At 44.0% G+C, this 24,980-nt stretch overlaps 1 protein-coding gene across 3 annotated transcripts in view; it reads right to left on the bottom strand.

The window, feature by feature from the left end:
• Positions 1–24,980, bottom strand: part of hspa4l (heat shock protein 4 like) — a 106,049-nt gene that overhangs the window by 8,225 nt on the left and 72,844 nt on the right. For all 3 annotated transcript variants that reach the window (XM_038792408.1, XM_038792409.1, XM_038792410.1), the window contains 5 exons: positions 19,766–19,843; positions 19,528–19,665; positions 18,886–19,011; positions 14,399–14,506; positions 13,619–13,738 (listed from right to left, as the gene is read on the bottom strand). In XM_038792408.1, the coding sequence (XP_038648336.1) occupies positions 13,619–13,738; positions 14,399–14,506; positions 18,886–19,011; positions 19,528–19,665; positions 19,766–19,843 (570 nt within the window). The remainder of the gene's footprint in view (positions 1–13,618; positions 13,739–14,398; positions 14,507–18,885; positions 19,012–19,527; positions 19,666–19,765; positions 19,844–24,980) is intronic.

Below are 24,980 nucleotides of genomic sequence, written 5' to 3'. Positions count from 1 at the left end.
TGCAATGCTGTTTGGGAGGTAGTTCCCAGATTCTGACAGAGAAAAAATGAACAACATTTGTAATAGATTGAGGAGTAATTTTGAAGAGGTGGCATTCCATGCTCCTGTTGTTCATCCTTGTAGGTGGCAGAGATCAAGTGTGTGGAAAAATCTGGCAAAGAACCCTTGCCTAACTGCTATCAAGCAAGTTGTATATAGTACACACTGTAGCCATGGGGCCAGGATGGTAGAGTCCTTGAGGGTGGATGGGATCCAGGCTGCTTTGACCATCAAGGTGAGATTTTTTGGTTGATGTGGTTGGTACATTCAAGCACTTCTGACTTGGGCCCGATAGAAGGCTTGAGGGAAGTTGAATACACAGGGGAGGGGGAGCAGCCCCAAGTCGTGGTCCACATAGGTACCAACGACATAGGTAGGAAGAGAGATGGAGATTTGAGAGAAATATTCAGGGAGCTAGGGTGGAAGCTGAGAGCTAGAACAAACAGAGTTGTTATCTCTGGGTTGTTACCCGTGCCACGTGCTAGCGAAGTGAGAAATAAGGAGAGAGAGGAGTTGAACACGTGGCTACAGGGATGGTGCAGGAGGGAGGGTTTTGGTTTCCTGGATAATTGGGGCTCGTTCTGGGGTAGGTGGGACCTCTACAAACAGGATGGTCTTCACCTGAACCAGAGGGGTACCAATATCCTGGGGGGGGGGGGGGGGGGGGGGGGGAGATTTGCTAGTGCTCTTCGGGGGGGTTTAAACTAATTCAGCAGGGGGTTGAGAACCTAAATTGTAGTCCCAGTGTACAGGATGTTGAGAGTAGTGAGTATGGGCTGAGGTTAGGAACAGGAGAGGAGAGGTCACCCTGTTGGGAGTTGTCTATAGACCTCCGAATAGTTCCAGAGATGTAGAGGAAAGGATTGCAAAGATGATTCTCGACAGGAGCGAGAGTAACAGGGTAGTTGTTATGGGGGACTTTAAATTTCCAAATATTGACTGGAAATACTATAGTTCGAGTACTATAGATGGGTCAGTTTTTGTACAGTGTGTGCAGGAGGGTTTTCTGACACAGTATGTAGAGAGGCCAACAAGGGGCGAGGCCACATTGGATTTGGTACTGGGTAATGAACCCAGCCAGGTGTTAGATTTAGATGTAGGTGAGCACTTTGATAGTGATCACAACTCGGTTATGTTTACTTTAGCAATGGGCAGGGATAGGTATATACCGCAAGGCAAGAATTATAGCTGTGGGAAAGGCAATTATGATGCTATTCGGCAAGATTTAGGATGTATAGGATGGGGAAGGAAACTGCAGGAGATGGGTACAATCGAAATGTGGAGCTTTTTCAAGGAACAGCTACTGCGTGTCCTTGATAAGTATGTACCTGTCAGGCAGGGAGGAAGTTGTCGAGCAAGGGAACTGTGGTTTACTAAGGAAGTTGAAGCACTTGTCAAGAGGAAGAAGAAGGCTTATGTTAGGATGAGACATGAAGGCTCAGTTAGGGCACTTGAGAGTTACAAGTTAGCCAGGAAGGACCTAAAGGGAGAGTTAAGAAGAGCGAGGAGAGGACACGAAAAGTCGTTGGCGGATAGGATCACGGAAAACCCTAAGGCTTTCTATAGGTATATCAGGAACAAAAGAATGACTAGAGTAAGATTAGGGCCAATCAAGGATAGTAGTGGAAAGTTGTGTGTGGAATCAGAGGAGATAGGGGAAGCGTTAAATGGATATTTTTCGTCAGTGTTTACACGGGAGAAAGACAATGTTGTCGAGGAGAACACTCAGGTTCAGTCGACCAGACTAGATGGAATTGAGGTTCAAAAGGAGGAGGTGTTAGCAATTTTGGAAAATGTCAAAATAGATAAGTCCCCTGGGCCAGATGGGATTTATCCTAGGATTCTCTGGGAAGCCAGGGAGGAGATTGCAGAGCCTTTGTCCTTGATCTTTATGTCGTCTTTGTCGACAGGAATAGTGCCGGAAGACTGGAGGATAGCAAATGTTGTCCCCTTGTTCAAGAAGGGGAGTAGAGACAACCCTGGTAATTATAGACCTGTGAGCCTTACTTCGGTTGTGGGTAAAATGTTGGAAAAGGTTATAAGAGATAGGGTTTATAATCATCTTGAAAAGAACAAGTTGATTAGCGATAGTCAACACGGTTTTGTGAAGGGTAGGTCATACCTCACAAACCTTATTGAGTTTTTTGAGAAGATGACCAAACAGGTGGATCAGGGTAAAGCGGTTGATGTGGTGTATATGGATTTCAGTAAGGCGTTTGATAAGGTTCCCCACGGTAGGCTATTGCAGAAAATAAGGAAGTATGGGATTGAAGGTGATTTAGCGGTTTGGATCAGTAATTGGCTAGCTGAAAGAAGACAGAGGGTGGTGGTTGATGGCAAATATTCATCCTGGAGTTCAGTTACTAGTGGTGTACCGCAAGGATCTGTTTTGGGGCCACTGCTGTTTGTCATTTTTATAAATGACCTGGAAGAGGGTGTAGAAGGATGGGTTAGTAAATTTGCAGATGACACGAAGGTCGGTGGAGTTGTGGATAGTGCTGAAGGATGTTATAGGATACAGAGGGACATAGATAAGCTGCAGAGCTGGGCTGAGAGGTGGCAGATGGAGTTTAATGCGGAAAAGTGTGAGGTGGTTCACATTGGAAGGAGTAACAGGAATGCAGAGTACTGGGCTAATGGCAAGATTCTTGGTAGTGTAGATGAACAGAGAGATCTCAGCATCCAGGTACATAAATCCCTGAAAGTTGCCACCCAGGTTAATAGGGCTGTTAAGAAGGCATATGGTGTGCTAGCCTTTATCAGTAGGGGGATTGAGTTTCGGAGCCACAAGGTCATGCTGCAGCTGTACATAACTCTGATGCGGCCGCACCTGGAGTACTGCGTGCAGTTCTGGTCACCACATTATAGGAAGGATGTGGAAGCTTTGGAAAGGTTCAGAGGAGATTTACTAGGATGTTGCCTGGTATGGAGGGAAGGTCTTACGAGGAAAGGCTCAGGGACTTGAGGTTGTTTTCATTAGAGAGAAGGCTGAGAGGTGACTTAATAGAGACATACAAGATAGTCAGAGGGTTAGATAGGGTGGACAGTGAGAGTCTTTTTCCTCGGATGGTGATGACCAACACGAGGGGACATAGCTTTAAATTGAGGGGTGATAGATATAGGACAGATGTCAGAGGCAGTTTCTTTACTCAGAGAGTAGTAGGGGTGTGGAACGCCCTGCCTGCAACAGTAGTTGACTCCCAAATTTAAGGGCATTTAAGTGGTCACTGGATAGACATATGGATGAAAATGGAATAGTGTAGGTCAGATAGGCTTCAGATGGTTTCACAGGTCGGCGCAACATCGAGGGCCGAAGGGCCCGTACTGCGCTGTAGTGTTCTATGTTCTACAGTCTTTCACTGATGATCTCTTGTGCCAAGTCTAGTTCAGATTTGATTAATGATGGTCCCCAGGATGTTGACTGTGGGGCATTAAGTCATTGAAATGTTGAGAGGTGGTTAGGCTGTCTTTTTGAAGATAGTCATTGCTTGGCACTTGTCCCAAGTGAATATTACTTGCCACTTAACAGTTGCCTAGAGTTCCTGCTTGTGAGTTAATGGACAGCAATAGCGAATGGAATTGTACATTGTACATAACATCCTCACTTCTGATAAATCATTAATCTTGGGCTCAGAACATTTATTTGACGAACACCTACAGTAATATCCTGTGTCTGAGGTGACTGCGCTCCAAAAACTGCAACCATCTTCTTCCTCTGTGCTAGGTATGGCCAATGGAGAGCTTTACCTCGATTTACATGAACTTCAATTCTTGATGCCACATTTGGTCAGATGCTGCCTTGTGTCCAGGACAGCCATTCTCACCGTACCTGTGTAACACTACTGCTTTTTTGCCCATGTTTAATTTGGAGAGAGTGGGAAGTTCTGGCAAGTATTGGCAAGTGGAATTTGTTAAAAAAAAAAATGAAGCCTAGTTTAACAGTTTGACTTAATCTTAGAATTTCAGATATTCTGGTAACAAAACCTGCCTGCCAGTGGCAGTTAACTGTCAATCAGTTGCAAGCATTTGTTTTTGAATAGGTACTAATAACCAGGTTTGGGGCAGCTGAGTCATCACTCGGAATTTGGGAATAGTATAAAAGCAATTTATACTTTTATACTCTAAGCAGAGCAGTTCTGGAACAGATGAATGGCTTAAATGGGAATGTGTGTGGTGGTGGGGGTGGCGCTAGCAAATAAAATCAATCTATGTAAATGATGTGAAGAACATAGATAATAAAAGTTACAGCTACAGGAGCTGACCTGTGAAGGACCAGCAGGGCAGAGTGCTCCCGACACACTTGGTACAGTAGTGGGTAAGTTGTTTTCTCCCCTTAAAAGTACATTAAGTTAAGAGTCTTTTAATTAAGAATTTTTAAAAAAGAGATGGAAGGGCAGATATATAGACCCACCTCTGGGAAATGCAAGAAAATACAGCAGTAATAGCAGGGGATTTAAAATTCCCCGATATTAACTGGGATAGTTAAAGTGTGAAAGGCTGAGAGGGGCAGAATTCTTAAAATGCATCCAGGAGAGCTTTTTGTACCTTTACGTAGAAAGTCCAACAAGAGAAGGCGGTTTTAGGGAATGAAGCCAGACAAGTGGTGGAAGTTTCAGTGAGGGTGCATTTTGTGACCATTACTCAGTAGGATTTAAAGAAGTTGTGGAAAGGGAGAAAGGTGGGCTGGAAATAAGAGTTTTGAATTGGGGAAGGCCAATCTTAATAGGATAAAACTGGATCTGGCAAAAGTCTACTGGGAAAATTTACATCAGAGCAGTGGGATTCATTCAAAATGGAAAAAGAGCACGCATAGAGCCGACATGCTCCCACAAAAATGAAGGGTGAGAGGAACAAGTCTAGACAACGTGGAATGTCAAGGGATACCAGGATTGGGCAAGCAAAAAGGGAGGGTTATGACAGATAACAAAAGGCTCAAAACATCAGAAGCCCGAGAGGGGAGGGTTTAAACTAATGTGACAGGGGGATGGGAACCAATGCAGGAAATCGGAACGTAGTAAAACAGGGACAGAAACAAAAGGCAGTAAGGGGGAAAGTGTAAGGCAGAGAAGCCATAGTCAAAAATCAAAAAGGGCGACAGTACAAGGTACAGTGACTGAGGGGAGCAGAGTGAATAGGCCTAGTAATACTAAAAGGAATAAAACGGGAAGTAAAAACATAAATGGTAAGCGACGCGGCAGGTTGTTACATGAAGATAGGGTTCTACGACAAGGAAAATTAGGAGAAAAGTCAAGAGGAAATATAACTTGGAGAGGTTACTGATCGAGGTGTTAAGATTCAAAACAGAGGTATTAAGATTCAAAACAGAGGTATTAAAGCTAACAAGTGTAGTTTACCTGAATGCTCGTAGTATTCGGAATAAGGTAAATGAGTTGATGGCGCAAATCATCAAGAATTACTATGATTTAGTGGCCATTACTGAAACATGGTTAAAGGATGGCCACGACTGGGAGTTAAATATCCGAGGGTACCAAACTATTCGGAAGGACAGAGTGGATGGTAAGGGAGGTGGTGTAGCGTTGTTATTTAAGGATGACATCCGGGCAATAGTAAGGGATGACTTCGGTGCTATGGAGGATAAGGTTAATCCATTTGGGTGGAAATCAGGATTAGTAAGGCGAAAAAGTCACTGATAGGAGTAGTCTATAGGCCTCCAAATAGTACCGTTATGGTGGGGCAGGCAATAAACAAAGAAATAACTAACGCATATAGAAATGGTACAGCAGTTATCATCGGGGATTTTAATCTACATGTCGATTGGTTTAACCAGGTCGGTCAAGGCAGCCTTGAGGAGGAGTTTATAGAATGTCTCTGCGATAGTTTCCTAGAACAGTATGCAATGGAACCTACGAGGGAACAAGCGGTCCTAGTTCTTGTCCTGTGTAATGAGACAGGATTGATTAATGATCTCATAGTTAGGGGTCCTCTCGGAAGGAGCGATCACAATATGGTGGAATTTAAAATACAGATGGAGGGTGAGAAGTTAAAATCAAACACGAGTGTTTTGTGCTCAAACAAAGGAGATTACAATGGGATGAGAGAAGAACTAGCTAAAGTAGACTGGGAGCGAAGACTTTATGGTGAAACAGTTGAGGAACAGTGGAGAACTTTCCAAGCAATTTTTCACAGTGCTCAGCAAAGGTTTATACCAACAAAAAGGAAGGACGGTAGAAAGAAGGAAAATCGACCGTGGATATCTAAGGAAATAGGGGAGAGTATCAAATTGAAGGAAAAAGCATACAAAGTGGCAAAGATTAGTGGGAGACTAGAGGACTGGGAAATCTTTAGGGGCAACAGAAAGCTACTAAAAAGCTATAAAGAGGAGTAAGATCAATTATGAGAGTAAACTTGCTCAGAATATAAAAACAGATAGTAACGGTTTCTACAAATATATAAAACAAAAACAAAAAGTGGTTAAGGTAAATATTGGTCCTTTAGAGGATGAGTAGGGAGATTTAATAATGGGAGATGAGGAAATGGCTGAGGAACGGAACAGGTTTTTTGGGTCGGTCTTCACAGTGGAAGACACAAATAACATGCCAGTGACAGAAATGAAGCTATGACAGGTGAGGACCTCGAGAGGATTGTTATTCACTAAGGAGGTAGCGATGGGCAAGCTAACAGGGCAAAAGGTAGACAAGTCTCCCGGCCCTGATGGAATGCATCCCAGAGTGCTAAAAGAGATGGCTAGGAAAATTGCAAATGCACTAGTGATAATTTACCAAAATTCACTAGACCCTGAGGTGGTCCCGGCGGATTGGAAATTAGCAAACGTGACACTACTTTAAAAAAGGAGGTAGGCAGAAAGCGGGTAATTATAGGCCAGTGAGCTTAACTTCGGTAGTAGGGAAGATGCTGGAATCTATCAAGGAAGAAATAGCGAGGCATCTGGATGGAAATTGTCCCATTGGGCAGATGCAGCATGGGTTCATAAAGGGCAGGTCGTACCTAACTAATTTAGTGGAATTTTTTGAGGCCATTACCAGTGCGGTAGATAACGGGGAGCCAATGGATGTGGTATATCTGGATTTCCAGAAAGTCTTTGACAAGGTGCCACACAAAAAGTTGCTGCATAAGATAAAGATGCATGGCATTAAGGGTAAAAGTAGTGGCATGGATAGAGGATTGGTTAATTAATAGAAAGCAAAGAGTGGGCATTAATGGGTATTTCTCTGGTTGGCAATCAGTAGCTAGTGGTGTCCCTCAGGGATCCGTGTTGGGCCCACAATTGTTCACAATTTACATAGATGATTTGGAGTTGGGGGATCAAGGGCAATGTGTCCAAGTTTGCAGACGACACTAAGATGAGTGGTAAAGCAAAAGGTGCAGAGGATACCGGAAGTCTGCAGAGGGATTTGGATAGGTTAAGTGAATGGGCTAGGGTCTGGCAGATGGAATACAATGTTGACAAACGTGAGGTTATCCATTTTGGTACGAATAACAGCAAAAAGGATTATTATTTAAATTATAAAATATTAAAACATGCTGCTGTGCAGAGAGACCTGGGTGTGCTAGTACATGAGTCGCAAAAATTTGGTTTACAGGTGCAACAGGTGATTAAGAAGACGAATGGAATTTTGTCCTTCATTGCTAGAGGGATGGAGTTTAAGGCTAGGGAGGTTATGATGCAATTGTATAAGATGTTAATGAGGCCACACCTGGAGTATTGTGTTCAGTTTTGGTCTCCTTACCTGAGAAAGGACTTACTGGCGCTGGAGGGTGTGCAGAGGAGATTCACTCGGTTAATCCCAGAGCTGATGGGGTTGGATTACGAAGAGAGGTTGAGTAGACTGGGACTGTACTATTTGGAATTTAGAAGGATGAGGGGGGATCTTATAGAAACATATAAAATTATGAAGGGAATAGATAGGGTAGATGCGGGCAGGTTGTTACCACTGGCGGGTGAAAACAGAACTGGGGGCATAGCCTCAAAATAAGGGGAAGTAGATTTAGGACTGAGTTTAGGAGGAACTTCTTTACCCAAAGGGTTGTGAATCTATGGAATTCTTTGCCCAGTGATGCAGTAGAGGCTCCTTCATTAAATGTTTTTAAGATGCAGAGAGATAGTTTTTTGAAGAATAAAGGGATTAAGGGTTATGGTGTTCGGGCCGGAAAGTGGAGCTGAGTCCACAAAAGATCAGCCATGACCTCATTGAATGGCGGAGCGGGCTTGAGGGCCAGATGGCCTACTCCTGCTCCTAGTTCTTATGTATAGAGTGCATGGGGGTTACTTAAAAAATAAGAGTAAAGAGGGAGCATGAAAAAAAACATTGGCGAGTAAAATAAGTGAAAATCCAAAGGTGTTTTCCAAGTAGTAAGGGCAAGTGGAAGACCAGGGAAGGAGTAGGGCCCATTATGGACCAATGTAGCAATCTGTGGAGCCGGAAGACATGGGGAGGTTTTAAATGAGTACTTTGCATCTGTGTTCACTATGGAGGAGGAAAACAGGGAGGAGGACTATGATGTACTTGAACAAATTCATGGAGAAGGAGAAGTATTACCGGTTTTGGAAGGCTTAAAAATGGATAAGTTCCCAGGTCCAGATGAGATCATAGAATTTACAGTGCAGAAAGAGGCCATTTGGCCCATTAAGTCTGCACTGGCCCTTGGAAAGAGTATCCTACACTTAAGCCCACACCTCCACCTTATCTCCATAACCCAGTAACACCACCTAAACGTTTTGGACATACAAGGGCAATTTAGCAATGCCAATCCACCTAACCTGCATGTCTTTGGACTGTGGGAGGAAAACGGAGCACCCGGAGGAAACCCACGCAGACATGAGGAGAACGTGCAGACTCGGGAATCGACCTGTGGAGCTGTAAAGCAACAGTGCTAACCACTATGTTACTGTGCCGCTCAAAAGGTAAAGTCATAGTCCCAGATGACCATAGGCTGTATTTCCCTTTGAAAGGGAGAGCTGATGATTTAACTTGAGGATCACCACACCTTAGGTGAGGGGTAAGGTGGGGTGAGAAGGTGGGGCCATCACGAATAACCTCAGCAAGACGGAACCCTTTCACAAACAAGCTGTGCTGCCAACTGAGCTAAACTAGCCCAGATGTACCCCAGGCTGCTCTGGGGGGCAAGGGAAGAGATTGCAGAGGCTCTGAAAATAAATTTTCAAATCTTCTCAGACCACAGAAGAGGTGCTCGAGGGCAGCTAATATGGTGCAATTATTCAAAGTGGCAAGTAAGGGAAAAAAAGCAGGAAATTACAGGCCTCAGAGTCTAACTTCAGTGGTAGGGAAATTACTGTAGAACATTCTGAGGAAAAAATTAATCTCCACTTGGGGAGGCAAGGATTAATCGAGGACAGTCAGAATGGTTTTGTCTCACAAGTTTGATTGAATTTTTCTGAGGTGGTGACTAGGTGTGTAGATTAGGGTAGTGCAGTTGATGTAGTCTACATGGACTTCAGTAAGGCGATTGACAAGGTATCATGTGGGAGACTGGTCACAAAGGTAAGGGCCCATGGGATCCAGGGAAATTTGGATCCAAAATTGCCTCCTGGCATGAGGCAGAGGGTGATGGTCGAAGGTTGTTTTTCTGACTGGAAGTTTGAGTCCTGTGGTGTTCCACAGGAATCGGTGCAGGGTCCCTTGCCACTTGCAGTGTACATTAATGATCTGGACGTGAATGTAGGAGGTATGATCAGCAAGTTTGCAGATAACTGTAAACAGTAAGGGGGAAATCCTTTGATTACAGGACAATATTGATGGGCTAGTTAGATAGGCAGAGCAATGGCAAATGGAGTTTAACCCTGAAAAGTGAGTTGAAAACTTTTGGGAGGACTAAGAAGGCAAGGGAATATACAATGAATGGTAGGACCCTCAGAAGTACCAACAATCAGAGGGACCTTGGTGTGCATGCCCATAGATCCATGAAGATAGCAGGACAGGCATATAAGGTGGTTAAGACATATGGGATACTTGCCTTTATTAACCAAGGCATAGCATACAAGAGCTGGGAGGTTATGGAGCTGTACAAAATGCTGGTTAGACCACAGCTGGAGCACTGTGTGCAATTCGAGTTGACACACCATAAGGAGGAAGTGATTGGACTAGAGGGGATGCAGACAAGATTCACCAGGTTCTGCCCAGACTGGAGCATTTCAGCTATCATGAAGAGATTGAATAGGCTGGGGGCGTATTCCTTGGAGCAGAGAGGACTGAGGGGGGAACGGGGACAGAACCGGATTGAATTGCATAAAACTTTGAGGGGCATAGATGGGGTGGAGGTTGGTATGTTTTTCTTCTCCGTGTGTGTAATTGTGCTCCACCATTCACAATTAGATGTTGCAGGAGTACAAAGCTTTGATCTGATACAATGGTTGTGGGATCACTTGCCTCTGTATATAGCATGCTGTCCAGTATGCATAGATACATGGTACAGCTACACTAGTTTGGTATCATTTTTAGACAAACCTCATGCTGCTCCCAGCATGTTCATCTACATTTCTCATTGGACCCCTGACATGATGGTACTGGCAAAATGGATTAAAGATTTGATCGAATACAAGTCTGCTTGCTGATGGTGCATAGTACCTCAGATTTGAGCATCTAAATTGGCTCGGAGTCCATCCCATTTACTATTGTACTGGTGCCAAACACAATGGAAGATGTCCTCCATGTAAAGATCGGACTGCATCTTCAGTGCTAACTCCTACCAATTTGGTGCCATGGACAAATGCATTTTCAACAGGTACAATTGAGGGGACAAGGCCATGTAGGTTTTTCCTTCATGTTGTTCCCATCACCCATTGTAGGTCCTTATCATCAGGACTTGACCAGTTCAGTCAGTCATGATGCAACTAGATCACTTTTGTGATGGGCATCAAAGTCCAGACTCAGAGTACATCTGTGCCCTCGCTGTTTCTTCTAAGTGGTATTTCAAATTTAAAAAAAATACAAATTCTCAGCTGTGGAAGGGCCATAGGTGGTAATCAGTTATTTTCCTTCATAGAATCTACAGTGCAGAACGAGGCTATTCGGCACATCGAGTTTGCATCAGCCCTTGGAAAGAACACCCCACTTAAGCCCACACTTCCAACCTATCCCCGTAACCCCACCTAATGCTTTTTTTTGGACACAAAGGGCAATTTAGCATGGCTAATCCACCTAACCTGAACATCTTTGGACTGTGAGAGGAAACCGAAGAACCTGGAGGAAACCTGCGCAGACACGGGGAAAATGCGCAGACTCCGCACAGACAGTGACCCAAGCCAGGAATCGAACCTGCGACCCTGGAGCCGCGAAGCAACTGTGCTAACCACTATGCTACCGTGGTGCCCAAACAAACAAGATCAGCCTGCCCACCATCCTAAAAAAGACCGTGAGCAAAAATACCAGCAGGTACTGAACCAGAAACGTGAATCACGGTGAAAAATGCACCTTTACAGCCTGTACCTGGCCCATCAATGATAGAGGAAGATTGTCCCACCTCAACAAGTCAGTTTTCACCTTCCCCACCCACCAAGCTAGTGAAATTGAACTTCCAAAGATCTGCCCAATCTTGGGCTACCTGCACCCCCAAATACCTGAAGTAAGATGCTGCCATACAAAATGACCCCCCCCCCCTACCCCCCCAACCAATTTCTCCAACACTGCCATCAAATAACTCTACTCCACCCGATCAAACGCCTTATCTACATCGGATGAGACCACCACCTCAGTCTCCCTTCCCTCTGCCAGAGAAAGCACCACATTCAGCCGTCTCCTCACAGCTGTCTTCCCTTTACGAACCCCGCCTGGTCCTCCCCAATCACCTTTGGAAGACCCTCCTCCAACCTTAACGCCAGCACCGTTGCCAATATCTTGGCATCCACATTCAGCAGAGTTATGGGCCTGTACGACTCTCACTTCACTGGATCATTGTCCTTTAGCAACGAGATGGAGGACTGGCGCATTATTTGTGGCAAGACACTCCTATCCATCACATCCTCGAACTTTCCACCATAGGGCAGCACGGTAGCACAATTGCTTCACAGCTCCAGGGTCCCAGGTTCGATTCCCAGCTTGGGGCACTGTGTGTAGAGTCTGCATGCTCTCCCAGTGTCTGCGTGGGTTTCCTCCGGGTACTCCAGTTTCTCCCGAACAGGTGCCAGAATGTGACTTCATAGTAACTTCATTGCGGTGTTAAGCCTCATTGTGACAATAAAAATCATCATCAAGATAGTTATCTTCTTCTTTGAGCTCCTGAGTGCGGGGGTGGGGGGGGTTCTTTCCACAATGGTTGTTCTTCCCTGAGCTCAGAGTTCCCCTTCTACAATGGTTGCTCTGAGCTCAGGGCCCTCCTTCTGCAATCTTCTGAGCTCTGAACTCAGGATCCTCCTTCTGTAACAATGGGTTCCCAGGTTTTAATGCGTTCCTATTCTCTTCTTGCATGTCCCAAGAGCCCTTCTCTTATACAGAATCAGTAAAGTGATCAACCACCACATGCCACCCTCGCCCAAAGTGAACTGGTCGCTGTGCTGCGGAAGTGAGTCCTCCACCCCCTTCAACTTCACTCCTTACTCCTGCACCTTGAATGACGTCATCATCACTGCCTCCTTTACCAGGGCAATTGCCTCCGCTATCATTCATAATTTCCCTCCGAAGGATCTCCAAATGCCTCAAACTCTACAGACATCACCTCGGTCAGCGTTTCCATTGTGAGGGGAGTGGCCCTACCCAATGATCCATCGTGAGGGGAACTGCCCTACCCAATGATCCAGCCCCGGCCATCTTTCTTCCTGGAGGACTCACAGCAACACTCTCTGGCTGACTTCTTTCCAGGACCTCGAAATTCCTCAACCTCATGAATTCCCACACCAATTCATCCAAAAACTACCCCAAGACCAGGCATAAAAGTCCAAAAACCAGAAACTCTAGCGGGAGCCACCGATCATGCGACCTCAACCTACATTCCACCACTGGAAGTCTCATGACTTTGCAGGGTTGCCTGGGTCTTGTGTGCCTTTGTCATGTGCAAATCTGATGCCTTCGCTGATGCCAGGTGGTCCCATCCAGCTTTATTCTTATACCAAACCACAAGATCAAGGTGTAATTGATTGGCTTGCTAGGCTAATTCAGAGGGTAATTAGGAGACAACGACTTTGCTGAGTCGAGAGTCATACATAGGCAAGACTGGATAAGGACTGTAGATTACATTTCCTAAAGGAGATTAGTGAATAGGAAAATCTGGCAGTTACATCGTCACCATTACTAATGCTAGCTTTTTATTCCAGATTTATTTCCCCAACTGATTTGGGAATTGCCTAGTGTGCCTAAACCATTAGTCCAGACCTTTGAATTACTCGTCCAATAAAACCATAATGCTACCGATCCTAGAATTATTTTCAGTGGAAGTGGATCCATAAAATCCATTTTGTCAGCCAGACTTAACAAGGAAAGTTCACCCTCTTTCTCCACACTGCCCCATTCACCAAGCTATCCAAGAATTAGAACGTTTAAATATTTATACGTTTGGCATGAATCTTTACCTCCCAACATTTTAAAATAAAAATGGTTAGAGTAGCATATTTAGGACAAAATATCACTTTAGGAAGCACGGTCCATACCTTATTTTTAAATGCTTCTACAGTCTTCATGTAAAGCTGGATCTTTTTACCCAGCTCATCAAATGCTTTTGGTCTCTCCTCATGCTCCTTGTATCGGTTCTGAACTGGTTGCCTACGTTTCTAAGGAAAAGGAATCCAGCTTTTATTCACTGATGTGGGCACACTTGATCACACTGGACCTCATCCAGCTGCACTGGTTCAGTCACATCAATGAAATCAACTCACAAATTCTTCTGCTTTCTTTTGACACCCTACATGGCCTCAAACCATCTCACCTTGTCTCTTCCATTGTGTCTTCAGTCTTTTCATTACAGCAAATTGCATACCTCTTCCTCAGGTGTGAAGATCAACAACCATTTACTTGTGTGGTTCACTAAATACATCTATGCAATCTGAAACCAAAATGCTTTATTTTAAGTAGAAAGTGGTGATACTGTACATGGGAGCAGCCACAGATTTTTCAGCTGCCAGTCAGAAGCTATTCTGTGCAATAGAACATGCATCAGAAAAGCAACATTCCAGATGTCCTCCAAGGCTGAAAACTGACTGTGCTCCAGTACAGGCCACTTATCAATTGTCACTGGTGAGGTGGGCATGTGCCTAGTAGATAAATATTAAAGTTCAGCAATCCGGTTAAGAGTGCCGCAACCTTTGGATCACCAAGAATGCTGACCTCTATATAATTACCATTCCACAAATTCAGACACGTTTGAGCTATGGTTTAGCCAATCAAGTACCATTGCAAGCACCTGACAAACATTAACAGGTCAGTAGCTGTACCTTTAGGTCATTCAGCTTATCAAGATATATTTGCTTAGGTTGGTCCTCTCCATCTTCATACAACCAGTTTTCTGTTTCTTCCAACAACAGTGTAAACTTTGTTGCGTCCTGAAAGGCAAAGACGCATTGAACGTAAATGATATTTTGCCTTTTGTGCATGTTGTTCAGTTGGCATAGCAACAACCCCTAAGCAATGGAGACTACTGTCAGCTCATATGACACTAGTTGCGAGGTCTTTGGCGGTGGCTGGCAGAGAGCTGTGTTTGCGCAGTCTTCCACTCCTCAGTGAGGTATGGGGATTGGGGGTGGGTGGTTAGAAGAGGGCCAAAAGCAAGGCCTTGCCATGTGTTCATCACTAGCCACCATCAGAAAGTAATGTTGGGCAAGGTGGCAAAATCCTCAATGGAGGATATACCAGAGAGAAGCCGTGGCTGCTCCTCTGCGTCCTGGGAGTCTTCGCCTGTTAGTTTTATTCGGGATTTTACAGGAGGCGATAAGTACTCGGAGCCCAAGACAGAGAACTGATTTGAAAGGAATAATATTAGCATATGGAAAATCGTCCATTTATTGAACATATACAAAATGTCCTTCTCCCCAAGGATTACTGATTTAAGCAGAACGTACAGTTCAACTAAACAAAATAGAAACATGTTCGGAAGATATGCACCTATACTTATTCTAATACCTTTTAGCACACACGTATCCCAATAGCAAGGAATCAAATATTATGGATGAAAATTCTAAATAATAAATACCAAATGGCACAAGACATCTTGATTTGGAGTTCTTATACCTAGCTTATCATACTGTGTAAAAAAAACACCCACACAAAATAATCTTTGTAATATAATCATTGTCTAATATTAAATATATTGCTCATTATTTGGCAGACAGCAGGGGCTCTGTAACAGCATTACAGAGTGTGACACGAAGTAATGCCAATGCAAACGATGTCGTTAAAGGAGTGGAAATAAATGATTTGCGTCTTGTTAAGGACTAAAATTAAATTCATGCCTCACAATTACAGGCACGTACGAGGTGTTACAATAAACTAACTTTGGTGTTTAGTTTTACATTTAAATTGGTAAATATAAGAAAGGTTGTTTTCATATAATGGCCACGATTCTCCCAAAGGGAGACCGAGTGCCGACGCCGGAGTGAAACCCGGAGTGTTTCACTCCGGTGTCGGAGACCGCTCCTCGCCCCCAATTCTCCACTCCACCCCCCCCCCCCCCCCCCCCCCCCCCCGGGGGGCTAGGAGTGGCATTGCGAGAAACTCGGCCGCCGGGTCTTGACACTTGCGTCAAAGTGGCTCGCCGAGAATGACGCGGCCGGCGGCGCCTAAGTGACGACAGCCGCGCATGCGCAGGTTGGCCGGCTCCAACCCGCACATGCGCGGTTGCAGTCTTCCCCTCCGCTTGACCTTGCGGGGCGGCGGAGGGGAAAGAGTGCGTCTCTTAGAGATGCCGGCCTGATGATCGGTGGGCATTGATCGCGGACCAGTCACCTCCTGAGCACGCCCGTGGTGCTCGATCCTCCCTCCGTCCCCCACAGGCATCACACTTACCTGTCGCGCGATGTTCACGCCGGCAGCGACCGGGTGTGGTTGGTGCCGGCGTGAACCGGTCGGGTGCGTCCGGCCGCTCGGCCCATCCGGGCCGGAGAACTTCCATGGCGACCGGCGATTCCGTGACATGCCATTTTTTTGGGGTTGGGGGGGGGGGGCGTGATTCGCCAGGCCCTCCCGCGATTCTCCCACCCGGCGTGGGGAGCGGAGAATTGCGGCCAGTGTCTATTATCTACTGGCATTTTAACGAGAATTATTGTTGCGCTCAACATAATGGCTTTGAATTAAACTGAAGTTCAGTCAGCATGCGAATTTAAACTGAGCACGCAGGATGAATGGCTGCACAATGAGAAAACACTACCATTTGCTGCAGATTGCTGCGCATCATCCAAGCCCTGCTCCTTGTATGTGATTGGCCATTTCGTTCTACATTGTGCTGTGTTCGTGAGCAATCAATCCAGTTGAAAAAGAAACGTGCATGCAGTGGAATTGTTTGTCTCATTGAAATGTGTTGTTACTGAAAACGTTGGTAATCACTGTGCTCCCCCATGGCAATGGCATGAAATTAAAAAATCAACAATTAACAAAGTGGGACAGTACAGTAGCACAGTGGTTAGCACAGTTGTTTCACAGCTCCAGGGTCCCTGGTTCGACTCCTAGCTTGGGTCACTGTCTGTGTGGAGTTTGCACCTTCTCCGTATCTGCGTGGGTTTCCTCCGGGTGCTCCAGTTTCCTCCCACAGTCCAAGGATGTGCAGATTAGGTGGATTGACAATGATAAATTGCCCTTAGTGTCAAAAAAGGTTAGGTGGGGTTACTGGGTTACAGGGATAGGGTGGAGCTTGGGTGCTCTTTCCAAGAGCCGGTGAAGACTCGATGGGCCGAATGGCCTCCTTCTGCACTGTAAATTCTATGATTCTATGATTAAGTGATCCTGGTGTAGTTAGTGGTCATCCAACACCAAATACTGATGATCTGGACATTTAGCAATTCATTGCTATTTGTAAAAACTTGCTGCGCACTGCAACAGTCAACTACATTTCAGAAGTCATGAGAAGTCAAGACACTAGAAAATCCAAGTTCTTTCTTTCATTAAACCACTTAACCATCAGGCTTGCATTCCAAGCATCTGCTGGATTAGCTATACAGAATTAGCTATACAGAATACTGGTAGCATTAACCATAACTTTTGCATTTACCAACTTATACCTTGCATGGCACTCAAGCATTATATGGAATCACAAAATCCCTACAGTGCGTAAGGAGGCCATTCAGCCCATCGAGTCTGCATCAACTCTCTGAAAGAGCACCCTCCCTTAGCCCAATCTCCCAGCCTACCCCTATAATATGTCATCTGGGGGGAGTTTAGCATAGCCAGTCCACCCAAACTGCACATCTTTGGACTCTGGGAGGAAACTGGAGCACTCAGAGGAAACCCATGCAGACACAAGAAGAATGTGCAAACTCCACACAGAAACCCAAGGTCGGGATCGAACCCGGGTCTCTGTGAGGCAACAGTGCTAACCATTGTGCCCACTGGGCCGTCCACATGCAAATAATATCAAATGCGAATAATATCAAAGGAATTTTAAAGACCGAAGTGTTGTATTATCAAATTTTAAAATATAGGTTTTATACATCAGCTATTTTTCACCTCATCTTATTCCAAATTTATCCCTGTATCCAATAGGTAAAATATGTTTAGAACATTACATATTGAAAATTATTTTTCTTCATTGACCAATTCTTCAATTTTATTTCTATACTATTCCTCTGGAAGGTCGTATATTGAAAGAAACTGCAGGAATAATTAAGTTTCATTTTTACCCCCTCTAAAGCTGGAGCTACAAGTGCACATAAAAATAGTGTTGTGCTCCCAGGATGTTAAAGCAGGTTGCAACCAATGGATCATTAGTAAGATTGAAGTCACCATAATGTACAAAAATATGGCAGGCAATTTTTACATAGCCAAGTCTCAAGTCACAGCCAGATCACCAACCCCCTGTGCTTTGATTGTGAAGGATAAATTTTAGCAGGACAGAGCTTTTCTGATGTTCATCTGATAGTGCCGAGGAAAACGTTCACAAAGAGTAGGTGAACCATAACTGTCCTCTATAAAATTGTCCTGCAATTCCCATCTCAGCCATCAAAATCTCCAACTTAGTGCCATCCTGTGGGAAAATAAAAATTATGGTAATCTTATAAATTTACAATGTGGCAGTAGGTGGTATGACTAGGCAACCACAAGAACATCTAGAAAGCCAGCTGAGCTATCCTTATCATTCAGTGATTTTACCAAGGAAAAGGCCACAAACTAGAAAACCTGACTCACTCCCCATCAGTACTCAGGTTAGCAGATCTCAGTGGGTCATAAGTGGTCTCAGTTCTCTCCGTTGGGTAATGATTTAGCAGAAAGTGAGCCACATCTTTACCATCCCAGCTAATCTTTTTTTGGGAGTGGAAGTCAGGTCACAGAAGGGCAAAATTAATTTGACAAAGTTCCCTCTTGCATCACAAGAATGACGACTTGAATGAGAAACAGAAGGATGCTGTTATTTACTTTTTAGAAACTGCTCTGAAAGAGGAAATAATGCCATTAGCATGGAATTGTCAGAAAAAAGGAATCCAGGTCTGTACGTACGTATTCAAAATAATTTTGTATTTTAAATTGTCTTTTGATTTAGGTCATCACCTGATCACACTGCAGAGAAATCAAAAGCAAACCATTCCCAGATATCTGAGTGTATTTCTGGGCGGCCACTCTTATGTCTGCTTGTTGAATTGGCTGACTATTCTTCAGCTCATTTGCCAGGCCAAGGTCACCACTGTGGCAGTGTAAAATAACAAACCAATTCTTGCCACTCTGATGCATTAATGCTGCACATTAACTTGCTGAATAGCTGATGGAATAAACTACTTACTGCCTCACTGATGAATTTTTCATAAATTCCACACAGCTGGTCTCTGATCTCATACACATATTCTTCTACAGCATTTTTCGCGTCATTTCTCTCTTTTTCCAATTTGTCCTGCATAATCATTTTCCCCTGAGAATAAAAACAGAATTCATAAGCACACCGTGCATAAAAGCATTCTGCTACATGGCAAACAAGTCACTTTAGTGGAATTGTGCGCTTACATAGTAAAGTATGTAAAGTTGCCATAGTCCCAGATGACAATAAGCTGCTTTCCCCTTTGAGGAAGAGAGCTGACTAGTGGTGGTTTAACCTGAGGATCACCACACCTCAGGAAAGGAGCAAGGTTGAGCCTTCATGAATAAACTCAGGAATTGAACCCACACGGTTGGCCTTTTTCTGCATCAAACTAGCTGTCGGCCCACTAAGCTAAACTGGTCCCTTAAGTCCCTAGTGAAAGTAAAAGGCTGGACTGCTTTCTCTACATTCATTGACTGATACAAACCTGCTACCAGTTTGCCTGCCTACCACATCCAAAGGCAAAGCCACCAAACTCTCACCACACCCTGCAAGTATTAAGTCATAAAAAGGCAAATGTAGGAATCTGGATAATCCATTTCTTAATTTTGGTGAAACATTTAAACATACCTCATTTTCAACATAGTTGTTGAGAAGGTCCTGACCTAGCTGTTGGGGCAAGTCACTTTGAATCACCAAATCTATACTTTTCACTTTTATTTTCGGTTTTGTGTTATTGTCTTCTTTATTTTCTGCAGTCAAATCATTCTGTAAAGAATTAAAGTTATGAAAAAAAATCACAAACTAAAGCTTTTTTTGGTAATCTATGTGATTTTACTAACTTTTTTTTAATATCAATGCACAATACCTGGGAAACTTCATTCTGCTCTTCAGCTTGGTCTTTTTGCTGTGAAGGCACTTCCTCTTGATCAACTTGCATATTACCCTTAAAACATGAAATATACATTCAACAAAATAATGCAAAACACAAAGTACATGCATACACACAAGTACCAATGTTTCAATGGTTGAGTGTATTGGTAAAAAGGTCCCTCCAGTGAAGGGGCAAGCTTTTTATTGCTGGAAGCTAGTACAAATAAATAGAATTTGAAACACAAGATATCAATGTTATCACCTATCATGAACTATACAACCCAAAGTCTGTGCGGAGTCTACACGTTCTCCCAGTGTCTGCATGGGTTTCCTCCGGGTGCGCCGGTTTCCTCCCACAGTCCAAAGATGTGCAGGTTAGGTGGATTGGCCATGCCCTTAGTGTCCAAAAAAGGTTAAGTGGGGGTTCCTGGGATAGGGTGGATAGGTGGGCGTGAGTAGGGTGCTCTTTGTAAGGGACGGTGCAGACTCGATGGGCCAAATGGCCTCCTTCTGCAGTGTAAATTCTATGATTCCATGATTAACCTCAATTCATTTAGGTCATAAGAACTTACAAAGCAGAAGGCCATTCGGCCCATCAAGTCTGCACTGACCCTTCAAAAATGCACCCTACGCAAGCCCACGTATCCACCCCACCCCTACAATCCAGTAACCCCACCTAACCTTTTGGACACAAAGGGGAAATTTAACTTGGCCAATGGGGCGGCACTGAGGACCTGGGTTTGATCCCGGCCCCAGGTCACTGTCCGTGTGGAGTTTGCACATTCTCCGTATTTGTGTAGGTCTCGCCCCACAATCCAAAGATGTGCACAGTAGGTGAATTAGGTCTGCTAAACTGCCCCTTAATTAGGAAGAAATTTAATTGGGTACTCTAAATTTATTTAATAAAAAGCAGGGGGAAAGTGTAAGGTAGAGAAACCATAGTCAAAAATCAAAAATGGCGACAGTACAAGGTACAGTGACTGAGGGGAGCTCAGTGAATAGGCCCAGTAATACTAAAAGGAATAAAATTGGAGATGTTAAGATTCAAAACAGAGGTAAAAAAACCAACATAAGTGTACTTTACCTGAATGCTCGTAGTATTCGGAATAAAGTAAATGAGTTGATGGCGCAAATCATCGTGAATGACTACGATTTAGTGACCATTACTGAAACATGGTTAAAGGAAATGAAAAATGAATGAAAATCGCTTATTGTCACGAGTAGGCTTCAATGAAGTTACTGTGAAAAGCCCCTAGTCGCCATATTCCGGCGCCTGTCCGGGGAGGCTGGTACGGGAATCGAACCGTGCTGCTGGCCGGCTTGGTCTGCTTTAAAAGCCAGCGATTTACCCTGGTGAGCTAAACCAGCCCCAGAAGGATGGTCACGACTGGGAGTTAAATATCCGAGGGTATCAAACTATTAGGAAGGACAGAGTGGATGGTAAGGGAGGTGGTGTAGCTTTGTTATTTAAGGATGACATCCGGGCAATAGTAAGGGATGACATCGGTGCTATGGAGGATAAGGTTGAATCCATTTGGGTGGAAATCAGGAATAGTAAGGCGAAAAAGTCACTGATAGGAGTAGTCCATAGGCCACCAAATAGTAACGTTATGGTGGGGCAGGCAATAAACAAAGAAATAACTGATGCATGTAGAAATGGTACAGCAGTTATCATGGGGATTTTAATCTACATGTCGATTGGTTTAACCAGGTTGGTCAAGGCAGCCTTGAGGAGGAGTTTATAGAATGTCTCTGCGATAGTTTCCTAGAACAGTATGTAATGGAACCTACGAGGGAACAAGCGGTCCTAGATCTTGTCCTGTGTAATGAGACAGGATTGATTCACGATCTCATAGTTAGGGATCCTCTCGGAAGGAGCGATCACAATATGGTGGAATTTAAAATACAGATGGAGGGTGAGAAGGTAAAATTAAATACTAGTGTTTTGTGCTTAACAAAGGAGATTAAAATGGGATGAGAGAAGAACTAGCTAAGGTAGACTGGGAGCGAAGACTTTATGGTGGAACAGTTGAGGAACAGTGGAGAACCTTCCAAGCGATTTTTCACAGTGCTCAGCAAAGGTTTATACCAACAAAAAGGAAGGGCGGTAGAAAGAGGGAAAATCGACCGTGGATATTGAAGGAAATAAGGGAGAGTATCAAATTGAAGGAAAAAGCATACAAAGTGGCAAACATTAGTAGGAGACTAGAGGACTGGGAAATCTTTAGGGGGCAACAGAAAGCTACTAAAAAAGCTATAAAGAGTAAGATAGATTGTGAGAGTAAACTTGCTCAGAGTATAAAAACAGACAGAAAAAGTTTCTACAAATATATAAAACAAAAAAGAGTGGCTAAGGTAAATATTGGTCCTTTAGAGGATAAGGAGGGAGTTTTAATAATGGGAGATGAGGAAATGGCTGAGGAACTGAACAGGTTTTTTGGGCCAGTCTTCACAGTGGAAGACACAAATAACATGCCAGTGACTGATAGAAATGAGGCTATGACAGGTGAGGGCATTGAGAGGGTTGTTATCACTAAGGAGGTAGTGATGGGCAAGCTAATGGGGCTAAAGGTAGACAAGTCTCCTGGCCCTGATGGAATGCATCCCAGAGTGCTAAAAGAGATGGCTAGGGAAATTGCAAATGCACTACTGATAATTTACCAAAATTCACTAGACCCTGGGGTGGCCCCGGCGGATTGGAAGTTAGCAAACGTGATACCACTGTTTAAAAAAGGAGGTAGGCAGGGAGCGGGTAATTATAGGCCAGTGAGCTTAATTTCGGTAGTAGGGAAGATGCTGGAATCTATCATCAAGGAAGAAATAGCGAGGCATCTGGATATAAATTGTCCCATTGGGCAGACGCAGCATGGGTTCATGAAGGGCAAGTCGTGCCTAACTAATTTAGTGGAATTTTTTGAGGACATTACAAGTGCAGTAGATAATGGGGAGTCAATGGATGTGGTATATCTGGATTTCCAGAAAGCCTTTGACAAGGTGCCACACAAAAGGTTGCTGCATAAGATAAAGATGCATGGCATCAAGGGTAAAGTAGTAGCATGGATAGAGGATTGGTTAATTAATAGAAAGCAAAGAGTGGGGATTAACGGGAGTTTCTCTGGTTGGCAATCAGTAGCTAGTGGTGTCCCTCAGGGATCCGTGTTGGGCCCACAATTGTTCACAATTTACATAGATGATTTGGAGTTGGGGACCAAGGGCAATTGTGTCCAAGTTTGCAGATGACACTAAGATGAGTGGTAAATCGAAAAGTGCAGAGGATACTGGAAGTCTGCAGAGGGATTTAGATAGGTTAAGTGAATGGGCTAGGGTCTGGCAGATGGAATACAATGTTGACAAATGTGAGGTTATCCATTTTGGTAGGAACAACAGCAAACGGGATTATTATTTAAATGATAAAATATTAAAGCATGCTGCTGTGCAGAGACACCTGGGTGTACTGGTGCATGAGTCACAGAAAGTTGGTTTACAGGTGCAACAGGTGATTAAGGCGGCAAATGGAATTTTGTCCTTCATTGCTAGAGGGATGGAGTTTATGACTAGGGAGGTTATGATGCAATTGTATAAGGTATTAGTGAGGCCACACCTGGAGTATTGTATTCAGTTTTGGTCTCCTTACTTGAGAAAGGACGTACTGGCACTGGAGAGTGTGCAGAGGAGATTCACTCGGTTAATCCCAGAGCTGAAGGGGTTGGATTACGAGGAGAGGTTGAGTAGACTGGGACTGTACACTTTGGAATTTAGAAGGATGAGGGGGGATCTTATAGAAACATATAAAATTATGAAGGGAATAGATAGGATAGATGCGGGAGGTTGTTTCCACTGGCGGGTGAAAGCAGAACTAGGGGGCATAGCCTCAAAATAAGGGGAAGTAGATTTAGGACTGAGTTTAGGAGGAACTTCTTCACCCAAAGGGTTGTGAATCCATGGAATTCCCTGCCCAGTGAAGCAGTTGAGGCTCCTTCATTAAATGTTTTTAAGGTAAATATAGATAGTTTTTTGAAGAATAAAGCGGAGAATAAGGGTTATGGTGTTCGGGCCGGAAAGTGGAGCTGAGTCCACAAAAGATCACGCATGATCTCAATGAATGGCGGAGCAGGCTCGAGGGGCCAGATGGCCTACCCCTGCTCCTAGTTTTTATGTTCTTATGATGCAAAACAAAAAGGGCTAATTAGAACTGTGGATTAGAATACTGCCCTTTCAACCCTGTTCAACTTCTAATGGGTCAAGTTTCTTGTTACCAGAATGTGAAATTAGCATAAATGATTTAACAAATGATCTGTTCATGTTCTTTACTTTATTTGCACCTTCTATACTGAAAAAGCTATCCAGACTGCACAGACTTAAGAGTTAACGGTGCAAATAGAAACAAAAAGGTATGATTTGGTGGCGATTACAGAAACATGGTTACAGGGGAGACCAGGTCCGGAAATTGAATATCCAAGGGTACACAATATTTAGGAAAGATAGACAGAAAGGAAAAGTTTTGGCATAGCCTTGCTGGTTTGCAAAGAGATCAGTGCTGTAATGAGAAATGACAGAAGCACTGAGATCAAGATGGGGAATCAGTCTGGGTAGAAATAAGAAATGGCAAAGGGGAAAAGTCCTTGATAGGACTAATCTTATAGGTCCCTCGACAGTAGTTCTGCAGTGGGTTACAGTGTAAACCACAAGATACTGGGGGCTTGTAAGAAAGGTACGGCAATAATCATGGACTGGAAGAATTAAATTGACACGGATAGCCTGGAGGCAGAGTTCATTGAATGTATTAGAGATTGTTTCTTGGAACAGTATGTCAGGGAACCAGCCAGGGAGCAGACTATTCAGGATTTTGGTATTGTGTAATGAGGGGGGATTAATTAATGACCTCATCATTAAGGATCCTCTAGGGAGTAGTGACCATAGTCTGGTAGAATTCAAAATTCTGTTTGGGGACGGGAAAGTGGAGTCCCACACTTGGTGTTCTGGAATTAAACAAAGGAAATTACACATGCACGAGGATAGATTTGGCCTGAGTAGCGTCGGCAGGAAGGCTAAAAGGTAGGACAGCTGATGAGCAATAGCAGTTGTTTAAGGATGTACTCAATTCTTCACAACTGAAATATATCCCAGTGAGGAAGAAAGATGGAAAGAGGGGTAAAAAAATATCCACGGCTAAACAAGGAAATCAAGGACAATATAAAAACAAAAACTAA

Source organism: Scyliorhinus canicula, chromosome 3 (genome assembly GCF_902713615.1).
Source record: "Scyliorhinus canicula chromosome 3, sScyCan1.1, whole genome shotgun sequence".
Classification (NCBI taxonomy): Eukaryota; Metazoa; Chordata; class Chondrichthyes; order Carcharhiniformes; family Scyliorhinidae; genus Scyliorhinus; species Scyliorhinus canicula.
The sequence above is the reverse complement of the archived record's forward strand: the minus strand, read 5'-3'. Positions and strand labels throughout refer to the sequence as shown.